This window comes from Nannospalax galili, unplaced genomic scaffold, assembly GCF_000622305.1.
Source record: "Nannospalax galili isolate Female #2095 unplaced genomic scaffold, S.galili_v1.0 scaffold24, whole genome shotgun sequence".
In the NCBI taxonomy this organism is placed as follows: Eukaryota; Metazoa; Chordata; class Mammalia; order Rodentia; family Spalacidae; genus Nannospalax; species Nannospalax galili.
The window spans coordinates 3086694-3099968 of record NW_008352654.1 but is presented as its reverse complement, the minus strand read 5'-3'; the positions used below and the strand labels follow the sequence as shown (position 1 = coordinate 3099968).

General features: G+C 45.1%; 1 protein-coding gene and 1 pseudogene across 2 annotated transcripts in view; one reads left to right on the top strand and one right to left on the bottom strand.

Annotated features, from left to right (window-relative positions):
* Window positions 1-13275, bottom strand: part of Dpf3 (double PHD fingers 3) — a 297152-nt gene that overhangs the window by 150383 nt on the left and 133494 nt on the right. For both annotated transcript variants that reach the window (XM_008849803.2, XM_008849804.1), the window contains exon 3: window positions 1682-1789. In XM_008849803.2, coding sequence (XP_008848025.1) covers window positions 1682-1789 — 108 coding nt within the window. The remainder of the gene's footprint in view (window positions 1-1681; window positions 1790-13275) is intronic.
* On the top strand, window positions 3974-4394 carry LOC103747396 (annotated as a pseudogene).

The following is a 13275-nucleotide window of genomic DNA, read 5'->3' as shown; positions in this document are numbered from 1 at the left end:
TTCTAACACTTATGACTGAAGGGATTTCAACTATCTCTTGGTGTATTTTAATATTTAATGTATATTAATTTTATAATCATAAAATAAAGGTCTTAAGGGAAATTTTCTCGTTAAGAGTTCATTAAATTAGTATACCTATCTACAACGTGAAGAAACAGAAAAAGTACTAAACAGGAACGGAGGTTAATAATACCTGTTATTTCACTGCACTTGGTGTATTTGATTTTATGATATCATCAAACACATCCTTTTTCTTTTCTTTCTTTTTTTTGGAATTTTGGGGTTGGAAGGATTGGTTTGGTTTGGGGGTTTCTTTTTGTTTGTTTGTTTGTTTGTTTGTTTTGGGGTTTTGTTTCGAGACAGGGTCTCATGTAGCCCAGGCTGACCTATAACTTGCTATATAACTCAGGCTTGTCCTCAAACTCACAGTGATTCCAGGTGCCACTGCCACTGTTGCTGTGGCTACTCAGTACCAGACTCTGAATGTAGGCCTAAGGACCATACTGACCGACGTGGTACTACTAATTGCACTTGTACTAGCGGGCACTTGAAATGTGGCTGGTTCAAAATGAGATATGGGAAAGTACAAAACATGTGCTGTAATTCAAAAACACAAAACAAGGATATGAAAGCTCTTTCCTCTCTAGACTGATGGCATGCTGAAAGATAATATCTGTGCTATTTCCACCATCCTGAGTCACATCTATAAATGTTCCATGACTGAAAATCCAGTCCCCTGTTTGTCATTTTTCACCTTAGTCTACACATTCACTGGGTTAGGTCCAAAGTAGAGGCAACCATCCAGCATTAAGGGGTACCATTAGAACAAAGCACAACACACATGCACTTGGCCTGGTTACAACCTTACACAGGCATGAAGACAGGCATGGTTAGAAGTATCACAGGTGAGTCGGGATAAAGCAACAATTCCCCCTGCAGGGCCCCCCAGCAGCTGCACTCCCAGGGCTAAGTTTTGAACCCTGACACCCACATGGCCAAAGTGAGTTCTGATTTCTCCAAGTTAATCCTTTCCAAGCATGATGCTCCAGAAAGTCACAAGGATGATGGGGGAAGATTCCCAGGGTACTCTCACCTCCATGGAAACACACAATTGGGTTACTGTGTCTTTACTGAGGCTGCAAGAAAGGGAGCACCTGTCCCAAAGTCTTACAGCACCTTGGGCTCCAGGAGGAAGGAAATTGCCCAGGCCGGGTCCCTGTTGGCTTTGCCTCCCTAGGGTGGCAAGAGGGAAGAAAAGGAAAGAGGGCCAGGTGTGGCAGCACACACCTTTAATCCCAGGACTCAGGAGGCAGAGGCAGGCGGATCTCTGAGAGTTTGAGGCCAGCCTGGTCTATGAAAGAAAAGGTACAAGACAGCAAAGGGCAAAGAAGCACAAAGGTCACGTGGCCATGTTTACTCAGGGCAGGCAGACACACTCCCATGCCTCACGGGCGCCATTCTTTCTCCAGAAAAGTTCTTACTTTGTTTTACTTTCTCTCGCAGTGCTAAGGATCAAACTCAGAGCCTTGCACATGCAAAGCAAGCACTCTACCACTGAGCTGCATTCTCAGCCTCAGTAAACTCACTGTGTGGACAAAAGGGCAGCCAGCCTTACTGCAGACAGCCCAGGTCTCCTCATCGCTCCCATCACAGGCCCAGCTGACTTCCACAAGGCACTCACCGGGTTTTATTTCTAGCAGCCTCAACTTTGGGTCCTCTGGCGGGTGCAATCGTCTCTTCTTACGCCAGCAGCGGGCAGGGTATGTATACAGCTGGCCTGGTGCGAGGCCTGTGGACAGAGACAGTGTAGAGATAAAAGGCTACAGACCAGAAGGGACCTCACAAACTACCTTGCCTAATCTTGTCATTCATAGTGAAAGACAACTAAAACCCAGAGAGGTTAAGTGACTTGTCAAGATCACACAGCTGGACCATGGTAGAACCAAGGCATAATCTGTCATCTCACCCCAGACCGCTATTCCATCTGTTCCACCATCTCTTTAGCAGGCCTATGTCAAGAAGAGCCACTGCTTTTAGTAAATCCATTTCTTCCCTCTGGCCTTTGGAGTACACCAGATGAACCTTCAAACTCCAAGATGAGCTGCCCAGAGTTTACCTCAGTAACATGCTTGCAATGGCTCTGCAATGACCACTGCTCTGTACAGGGTCAGGTTAAGCAGGCTCCCATCAGGGCAAAGCAGCAGAAGTCAGTGAGCCTACCTGGGAGACAGCCTGCATTGGGAAGCATTTTAAGGACTTGGGATCAAAAGACCCAGATCTGCTCACTGGCTTCTCCCACCACTGTCAATCATTGACCATTGGCAGAGTCCAGAGGGAGACCAGGGCAACTTCACAGAGACATGAACACCCAGCTACATGGCCTGTGTCCCTGGACCTCCTGGCCCACATGTCAGGCCTCACACAAAGAAATGGGGAAGTGTGCTACACTGTCACCCAAAAGCATCTGTCATCTACCACCACCACCAGTATCACTGCCATGCCAAGCACCCATGGGGAACCTTCTAGCTCATCATCCATGCTCCTGTGATCCCTGTGGCAGTGTGGTAGCCAGAGACCTTGAAGGGAGCCTTCCATATTAGACAGACCCACAAAACCTATCCCAGAGACAAGGGCAGGGGACAGAGTCGGAGGAGAGAAGTCAGGTGCTTAAGGCTGGCGAGTCAGTCAATCTACAATCTTCTTCTTTTTTGGTGGGGGGGGTCTTTTTTGTGACAGGGTCTCCCTGTAGTCTCAGCTGGCCTGGAATTCCCAATGTAGACCAGGCTGGCCTTGAACTCACAGAGATCCACCTGCCTCTGCTTCCCAAGTGCTGGGATTAAAGGCATGCACCACCACGCCCGGCTTAATCTATAGTCTTGTAAGACTGAAATTTCTCCAAATAAACCAGTCAGTCAAGTGACCACCCCCACTGAAATAAAAAGCCCAGGAAGAGCAGGACTTTGCTGCCCTAGCCTTGTTAGAATCTCTAGAACAAGAACTGTGCCTGGCTTATAAAAGAACCTAACTCAGTATCTGTTGAATGAATAAATATGTTCCCATTGCATTCTGAGGTCGCAACTGTCTTTTGTAGATAACTGTATGGTGGCAGCTGTTCAAATGTGTGCAGTCCCATGTAAGAGCATGACTGCCTCCTCCTAGGAAGGAGCACAGGGATCAAAAACATCGCCACCCTGTTCGCATCTGCTGCCTTCTACTTTAAAGCCCTTAAAAGTTAAGAAGGGGCTGGGGAGATGGCTCTATGAGTAATAATGCTTGTTGTGCAAGCATGAGGACCTGGGTTTGGATCAGTAGCAGTCACAATAAAAAAAAAAAAAAAGTGGCATGGCCACTTGCACCTGTAACCCCAATGCCGAGCAGGAAAGTGACAGGAGGATCACTGGAACCCAGCTTAGTCTCAAGTTCAGTAGACACCCTGTCCCAAGGGAGTAAGGCAGAGTGTGACAGAGCAGGACATCTGAGGCCCTCCTCTGGCCTCCATGCATTGGTGCATGCATCCACATATACATGTATGCATAACACACATGTTAAGGGAATGGATATGGGGAGATGGCTCGGTGGGCAAAGTATTTGCTGCACAAGCAAAAGGACCCAAGTTCAATCCCCAGCATGCAAGGGCATATGCCAATAACCCCAGTGCTGGGGAGGGCAGATAGATGGCTCCTAGGGGCTTGCTGGCCAGCCAGTCCTGCCAAAACAGGAAGCTCCAGGTTCACCAAGTGACCTTGTCTCATAAAAATAAGGTGAAAATCAATACGGAAGACACTTCAGTTAACCTCTGGCTACCACACGCAGGCACACTTGCACACACACACACATCATACATCACACATATACCATACCAAAAAAAAAAAGAAAAATTTAAGATGGGGAACTGCTTTCAGCTTTTGCCTTTATGGAAAAATATCTACAAAAGCTCCACTGCTACTTCCTTTTTGCCTCTGTCCAGGGGTCCAAGATGTCGAAGCGAGGACATGGTGGGTCCTCTGATGTGAAATTCCATATTTCCCTGGGTCTTCCGGTAGGAACAGTGATCAACTGCGCCGACAACACAGGAGTCAAAAATTTATATCAGCTCTGTGATGGGAATCAAGGGACGGCTGAACAGACTTCCTGCTGCTGGTGTAGGTGACAAGGTGATGGTCACAGTGAAGAAGGGCAAACCAGAGCTAAGAAAGAAGGTCCATCAGCAGTGTAATTCAACAACGAAAGTCATACTGAAGAAAAGATGGGGTGTTTCTTTACTTTGAAGATAACACAGGAGTCATAGTAAACAATGAAGGCGGATGAAAGATTCTGCCATCACAGGCTCAGTTGCAAAGGAGTATGCAGACTTGTGGCCCACAATTGCATCCAATGCAGGTAGCACTGCATGATTCTCTGGTGTATTTGTAAAATATGATGCCCATTAAAAGTTTTTGCTCCAGGAAGAAGAAAAAAAGCTCTACTGCCATATATCCACTGGCTCATGTGTCAGCTTTACTCATCCACTGGGTTGGGTCCAAAGCATAGGCCACCATGCCAGTATTCAAGGACCCAAAATGTTGAAGTAAGTTTTTATGCTAAGTACTGCTCCAATCACACATCCACTGCTACTGGTTTCAGGACAGTGATTACACTGGAGGTTTGGATCCATGCCCCCTTTGAGCCTCTGTAGTTACTGAGTATGGAAGCTAGAAAGCTACTGCTTCGTGGGCTTCTGGGTCAGAAAAGGGTTCCACAGCTGGAAGGTCTAAGGACCAGACTGTGGCAGGTGTATAGAAAGCCAAATGAGTTGAGTAAGTAAGCTTGAACTTCCTGCTACGGAGGCTGGGGCAGCTGTGACGTCTCTGAGAGAAAGCATCCCGGGAAATAGCTATGTTTCTGCTGTAGTTCATTCCAACAACATGTCTTCTTTGGTCCTGTCATTTCTGAATAGATGCATTCACTCTGGGTCCCTTCCAGATGCTCAGACCACCTCTGGGGATAGTCTCCCAGGATCTTAGGGAGAACCCAAGTACTGGCCCACTCCTCCACATCACAGAACAGGTCCCATTTATCACCATCATTTGGGGTAGTAGCTCTGAACTCAGTTGAAATCACAATTACCTGGAGAACTTCTCGGAAATGCTAGTGCCCAAATGCATGTCAGGATCCTCTGATCTGAATGTAGGACGGCCTTTAAGAGAATTGGACAACTGTGTCTTAAGAACTTTATAGACTGTTTTAATGTCTACTGAGAACCTCTGGAAGTCTGAGCATCATCTACTTGCTGCTTGCCTATGTTCTCTGATGTACCAAACTGGCTTAATGATCTTTACTAGAGGATCCTAAGCCTCCTTGTATCTCCCCCAAGGTAATATAATTAATCACCTGCCTACTAGCGTCTCCTTGACTGGTCGTAAAAGATCCAGGATGGCAGAAATCATATCCATCTTGAGTGTCCCCAATATTTAACACACCAGGCTTGGCAAGCACACCTAGGAATAATTATCAAACAAACTCAACCAGAACTAAACAAGACTCAGAAATACAAGAACAACTGCTGGCCCTAGCTCCAGAAGGCTCATTTACCTAGACACAAACCATCCGATAAGAAGGGCTCAGTGGTAGAGACCTTACCTAACATGTGCAGGACCCTGGGTTTAGCTCTAGGCTCAGTTCTGAAACTACTCACATCTACATTACGGACTCTGTGCCATGGGTTTTCTTCTGTCCCTTGCCATTTCCTGGTATTTCTAACCTGAGCCAATGCTGGTGAGTGAGAAAAAGCCAGTTCCGGCCAGTGCTCTCAAAGGATCTAAGGAACCAGAATTTGGAACTGTCCACACTAGTCCGGGTCCTACATGCGCCTGGCACTCTAGTCACTGCCCAGCAGGGCAGTGGCACCTAGGCCATCCTGATGGTAGCTGTAGGCCCTCTCTTCTGGAGAGCTAAGGTTAGCAATAGCTCAAATGTCCAGAGGAGGGACTGCTTTTATTTTATTCTCTAGATTGGAGAAGCCCCATGGTGCAGCAGGAGAGCACATGTATGAGTGCTGGAAAGCATGACAGCCCCTATCTGAGCCTGCCTGTCACCATAATGAGGCATCCATGATGCTTACCTTGCAGGACTGTTGGGGGATTCACTGACATTCAAGAGGAAGCACCCTATAATAATGAAGACTGGGCAATCATCAGTTGTTGACCATCACAAGTTGCTGATACAGATGAGTCTTGGACCGTGTGCCTCGTGACAGCCTTACCCATGCCACTGCTTCAACCACCAGATGGAAACACACTTCTCTTTGAATTCTGCTCTGAATCCACCTTGTCTCAGCAGGTAAATGGCCCCAAAGAACTCTCCTAGAGCTAATCACCCCCTTCCTTGCCCTCATTTCCAAGCAGACAGGTGCCAGGGCTCCTTTACAGGACCAACACATTCCACCTTGGAATTACACTTATGGAGGGAAGATCAGAGCCTCATGAGACTTATGTTGTTTATCTCATTAGAACAGGAGGCACATAACTCAAAGGCCCATGTGTAGAGAAGACAGAGGGGGGGAGGAGGAGAAGGATGGAGCCCCAGCTGCTGTCAGGGAAATTAACCTTGAGGAGTGAGCCTGGGGCTAGGTGTGGATACTAACGAGGGGAAACAGGAGGCAGGAGATGAGAGGGGAACCAATCCTCCCTGGCAACCAAGGCCACAGCTACCCTTCCAGTCACAGACCCCTCTGTGCAAACTGCTGTTCTGTTGCCTGGAGCTACAACTCCATTTCCCACACTCTGCCTGTGTGAAAGCATGGGCATAACAGGCACACTCAGACAGAAATTCGCACGCTTGCTAAAACTGGTTCCATAGAAAAATGTGCTAGGATAAGTCTGATGCATCGGCGGCCAGAGATTCCAAAAAACACCTAGCTATACATGTTGTTCAAGTTTGCAGGTGGGACTGGGCATCTCTGGCAAGGCAGGAGCTAGGAAGAACTGAGAAGATAAAATTGACTAGAAAAGACATGGGGAAAGACTAGCAGCTGAGCAGAAGAGAAAAGCACTGCAGTGATTGATCCAGTCCATTCAAACTATGGAAGTTCAAGTCCACTGAGGGGAGGGCTCGCCCTGCAGCATCCCAAAGGTGGGACCATGCTACCACTGAAACTTCTCCATAATGGAAAACGTATTCATTCACAGGCTAGGCTGTTGGCCAACACCTGTGCTAAAGTGATGAACCCTGCCCTTCCAGAACTTTGGCAAGTTGTCTACCTTCTGTCCCAACAGCCAACAGAAATCACCTTCATCCCAACCCCCTTCCCATATATCCACTTGGGTTTGAAGGAGAGTCGGCCAAGAAGCCACGGAGTCAGAGAGGAATGGGAAGAGAAGAATGAGGTAGTGACCACGGCTGCAGATGAAGAGCCCAAATGCTATTCTCCATTCGCCATCTGCTGCCAGTCCCAACCACACCAGACAAGATAGGATGGCATACACTAAGCTCCTCTCTGAATCATCAGTGCCATGTAAAGAGCTCTTCTGCATCTGGCTCCCATTGTATGTCACCACAATGGGTCATTAATAGCCTTCACATTTATAGACAAATAATAACATGCACTTGGGATTCTTCACCAAGACAAGGCATGAAAATTGAGTACTTATAATAAACTATTAAATCTGAACTAGTATATCAGAGATACACCAAGGCTTGGCCGGCACATCTCAGAATAGTGATCAAATAAACTCAATCACAACTAAACAAGACTCAGAACTACAAGAATGACCATTGCTCCTGCTGCTCCTAGCTCCAGAGGCTCATTCACTCAGACACAAACCATCCAAGAGAAAGGCAAAACTCCTGCATAAGAAACTTTTCACCAGCTGGGCACTGATCCAGCACTCAGGAGGCAGAGGCAGAGGCAGGTGAATCACTGTAAGTTCAAGGCCAGCTTGGTCTACATAGTGAGCTCCTGGCCAGCCAGGACCTAATAATGAAACCTTGTCAGAAAGAAAAGAAAAGAGAGGGGAGGGGAGGGGAGGGGGAGGGGAGACGAAACTACACCAATAATTCTTACTCATATTTGTAGTCCTAGCATCATAGGTGCTCTATTCAGGTCTGTGGTTGAAAACATTCATCTGGACCACTGTTAAAGGACTGGAAGGATGAATACAAGGCCTTAGATAGGGCTTGAAGAGTGGGCAAGGTAGTTTTATAAACACACCAGGAGTGTTTCCTTGGAGCTCTGCCCACCCACTTCTCTCAGGGTAACTAAAATCTGCATGTCTTCAAAGATACCTTTCAGCGAAACATGTCTGACCCACTCCTGAATGGCCAGAGTCCAGGCAACTGGCACAGCACTCCAGGACTTAGCCCACCTCATTGGCTCCTCAACAGTCCCTCTTGCCTGCCCTCCTATTGCTTCCCACTCTAAGATTCAATTCTGGAGTCCCTTGTACCAAGACAATCCTGACCTTCTTAACATGGGAATGCAGCCTGCCTCTTCCAGCCCAGGGGTTCCCAAGCTCTCACCCCTATCACATGCAAAGTGGACACAACTATAACTGCTGACATTTACTGAGTTTTTACGCTATGCCAGGCTGTGCCTCCCCATGAGCTCACACTTATTCTCATCATAGCAGAAACCCTTTGAGACATTTAAAGTCTGAATCATGAGGCTATTGATGACAATATAACTGGTCCAAATTCGTACAGCTACTAACAGAATCTAGCCCACAGCAGAGGCACAAAGCCCATCCTCTCTACCCTACCCAAATGCCATCAAGCCATCCCAATGTCAGCCCAGAAACATCAGGACTAAAACTCAGAGTTCTGCCCTATGGAAAGATAGCTCTCCACAACAAGGCCAAGAGGAAAAGAGACCCCAGCCCTTCTGCCCACGCCCTCCAAGCCACTTCCTGTGGAATTCCCTTTCCCTGTCACCTCCCAGTATCTACTTCACCAACTATAATTTTTCAGCAAGAACTGCATCTGGATGATATACAAGCTTTGCAAGTAGCTGTGGTGATGCACACCTTTAATCCCACCAGAGGTAGGTGGATCTCTTTGATCTACCTTCAACTCTATGAGTTCTATATAGTGAGTTCCAGACCAACCAGCGCTACACGGTGAGACCCTGTCTCAAAAAAACAGCATTTTAATAAGGTATATAAATATGAAATATACAGCAAAGCCGAAAATCCACTAAGATCTACTTTCTGCATTGATCAGAACTTGTTTTAAGAACATTAAGATTATGGGGCTGGAGAGATGGCTCAGCAGTTAAGAACACTGGTTGCTCTCGCAGAAGACCCGAGTTTGAATCCCAGCACCCACATGGCAACTAACAACTGTCTATAACTCCAGTTCCAGGGAATCCAACAGCCTCTTCTGTCCTCCATGGGCATTTCAGGACACGGGTGTTTTTATACACATGCAGGCAATACACTCATACACATAAAATAAAAATAATAAAGAAAACCAGGCGTGGTGGTGCGCACCTTTAATCCCAGCACTTGGGAGGCAGAGGCAGGCAGATCCCTGTGAGTTCAAGGCCAGCCTGGTCTACATAGTGAGTTCCAGGCCAGCTGGGAGACCCTGTCTCAAAAAGATCAAAAATAATAATAATAATTAATAATAATAATAATAATAATGAAAATATTTTTTAAGAACATTAAGATTACATGTGGCCAAGCATGGTGGCACATGCCTTTAATCCAGGCAGAGGCAGGCAGATCTCTGTAAGTTCAAGGCCAGCCTGGTCTGCTTAGAAATCATGGGTCTGCCAGTGATGTGGTGGTGTGCACCATTAATTCCAGTACTTAGGAGGCAGAGGCATATGGATCTCTGTGAGTTGGAGGCCAGCCAGGTCTACATAGCAAGTTCCAGTTCACAGTTACATGAGACCCTATCTCAGGAAGGAGGAAGAGGAAGAAGGGAGGGAGGAAGAGGAAGAGGAGGAGGAGGAGGAGGAGGAAGGGGAAGAGAAGGGGGAAGAAGTAGTCACGGATCATAGTCATGGGTCGGACCCCTACCTGGTATAAGAATCACCCCTACAATATCCCAGACAAGTGTCCTCCACCCCAACCTGTTTCATTAATTTGAGACCTTACCCTGACTCAGTCTTCTATACTGCTGAAATGTTCTGTTCTTGGACATGTACCTACCAGCCTCTCCACTGCTGGTGGGGATACAAGGGGCATGACATTATGAACAAGAATTTGGTATATCTAGCAAAATGACATGTTGACCATTGGACCTGGCAAATCCATTCCCAGGAACCCCTAACAGATTCCTATCCTAAAATATAAAATTGTATATTCACTGTAACACAGTTTGTGCTATAAAAAAAGACTAGAAATAACCCAAATGCCCATCTATAGGGGCCTGCTTAAATAATCATTATATACATATATATGTGTGTATATATGTATATATATGTGTGTATATATATGTATATGTATATATATGGAGGGAGGGGGGGTGAGAGAGAGAGATTATTAATAACTTGTTAAGCTAAGTGTGGTGACACACATCTGTGATCTCTGCACTGAGAGGTAGAGGCAGGAAGATAGGAATTCAAGGCCAGCCTCAGTTATATGGTGAGTTCAGGGCCAACCTGAAATACAGAGCGAAACCCTGTCTCAAAAAAAAGGGTGGGAGGGAGTCTAGGGATGTGGCTCAATTGGTAGAGTGCTTGCTAGCATGAACCCTGGGTTCAATTCCAAGCACTACATAAAACTGGGCATAGTGGAACATGCCCACAATCCTAACCCTTGGGAGGTGAAGGCAAGAGCATCAGAGGTTAAAGGTCATCCTGAACTACACAATGAGTTCGAGTCCAGCCTGGCCTACACGAGACAAGAGAGAAAGAGAGGAGGGATGGGGGAGAGGGAGAGAGAAAACTGTTTATTTAGAAAAAAATTAAGGGACCAAATAATAAATATTTTAAAAATAGAAAAACAATTAAAAATTATTAATATAAGGAGGGCACGCATGGTGGTGCATGCCTTTAATCCCAGCAGAGGCAGGTGAATCTCTGTGTGTTCAAGGTCAACCTGGTCCATGTAGCAAGTTTTAGGCAAAAGCACTAGTTGCTCTTCCAGAGGGCCTGGGTACCCACATGACAGCTAACAACTGTCCATGGCTCCAGTTCCAGGGGATCTGACAGCCACTTCTGACCTCCATGGGCGCTGCATGACAAAAAAAAAATTATCAATCTAAGGAAAGAAAATATACAGCACCACAGATTCTACATATATTAAAAAACTAACAAAAAATATTGAGCAATTTTATTTCCTTTTAAATTATTTAGTTTGTGCATGTATGTCTGTGTATGTGTGGGCCACAGGTCATGTATGGAGGTTAGAGGACAACTTGCAGGAATCAGCTCTCTCCTTCTACAACATGGGTTCTGAGGAGAGAATGCAGGTCATCAGGCTCAGCAGCAATTGCCTTTACCCAGTGAGCAATCCTGCTAAACCTGTGAGCAAGTTTGTGCAACTAATTTCAACAACTTAGTTGAAACAGACAAACTGCTACAGCTTACTAAAAATAAACTGATATCCTGAATAGCCCTGTATCTACTAAAAAATTAAATCAATAGTTTAAAAACATCCCCACAAAGAAATTTCCAGGTCCAAATGGATTCACTGGTGCTACAAAATGCTACAAAATATTTGTGGAAAAAATAATATCAATTCTATACATAAACTCTTCTAGAAAAGTAAAAAGCAAGAAGTACTTCCCAACTCATTACTGAGGCCAGCATCCTTTGGTACTCAACCCAGACACAATTATTACAACTATAGAACAATATGTCCTCAAATATAGATACCAAAAAAATGCTAATAAAACCTCAGTAACATGAATTCAGTAATATTAAAAAAAAGGATAAGGCATCATGACAAAGTAATGTTTATCCTAGGAATGCAGTATTACCAATCAGTGTACTCAACATATTAACAAACCACAAAAATAGACAAGGGAAATACAAAATCCATTCCAGATTTTTTTGATATTTTATTTTATATGTATGAGTATATTGCCTGCATGTGTGTAAGGGCACCCATGTCGTGAATGCCTACAGAGGTCAGAAGAGAGTTGCTCACAACAAAAACTGTTGTGAGCCACCACCATGTGGTGCTGGGAACCGAACCTGGGTCCTTTCCAAGAGCAGCCAGTGCTCTTAACCACTGAGATATTTCTCCAGTCCAACATTCCAGGGTTTTTTTGGGGGGGGGGTCTTTTTTGAGAAAGGGTCTCCCTGTAGCCCTAGCTGTCCTGGAGCTCACTATGTAGACCATGCTGGCCTTAAACTCACAGCGATCCACCTGCCTTTGCCTCCTGAGTGCTAGGATTAAAGGTGTGCGCCACCACACCTGGCCCTCCAGTTTTTTTTTTCAAACCAGAAACTTAAGAGAGATTTCTCAACCTGATAATTCCTTCCAAAAAGAAAAATATACAGATAACATTAAACATACTCATTAATAAAGGAATACATGAAATGTTTTCCCCTAATGATCAGGAAGGACACAAGGTTCAGTTTTACCACTTTTACCTAAAATTATACTAGACAATAGTGTGTTCAGCAAGTAAAATAAATGAAAGGCATTCATTCTGAAAAGATGTGAATTTTCTTTATTTACTTGCATGATCTACTGTATAGAAAACACTATGAAATCTACAAAAAACTACCAGAACCATTACGTTTATTTAATATAGTGAGAGGATATAAAGTAGACAAAATCAGTTGTATTTCTATTTATCAGCAAAGAAAAAACTAAGTTGAAAATCTGTTTTTAAAAGATCTATTTTATTATTTATTTGTGCACACGTCTATGTGCATGTGTGTGTGTGTGTGTGTGTGTGTGTGTATGTGTGTATACATGTGGGTACAGGAAGACAAGGTCTTCCTGTAGCCCCAGCTGACCTAGAATTCACTATGTAGACCAGGATAGCCCTGAACTCACAGAAATTCACCTGCCTCTGCCTCCAGAATGCTAGGATTAAAGGTGCACGCCACCATACCTGACAAAGTGGATTTTTTTTTAATTCTTTTGTAATAACATTTTTTTAATTTCTTTTGTCTTTTTGAGACAGGGTCTCCCTGTAGCCCCGGCTGGCCTGGAACTCACTATGTAGACCAGGCTGGCCTCAAACTCACAGAGATCTGCCTGCCTCTGCCTCCCGAGTGCTGGGATTAAAGGTGTGCGCCATCACACCTGGCTATCAATATTTAAAAATATTAAGTACTAAGGCAGAGGTATAGCTTAGTGGTCGAGTACATGTCTAGTGTATATAATGCCCTAG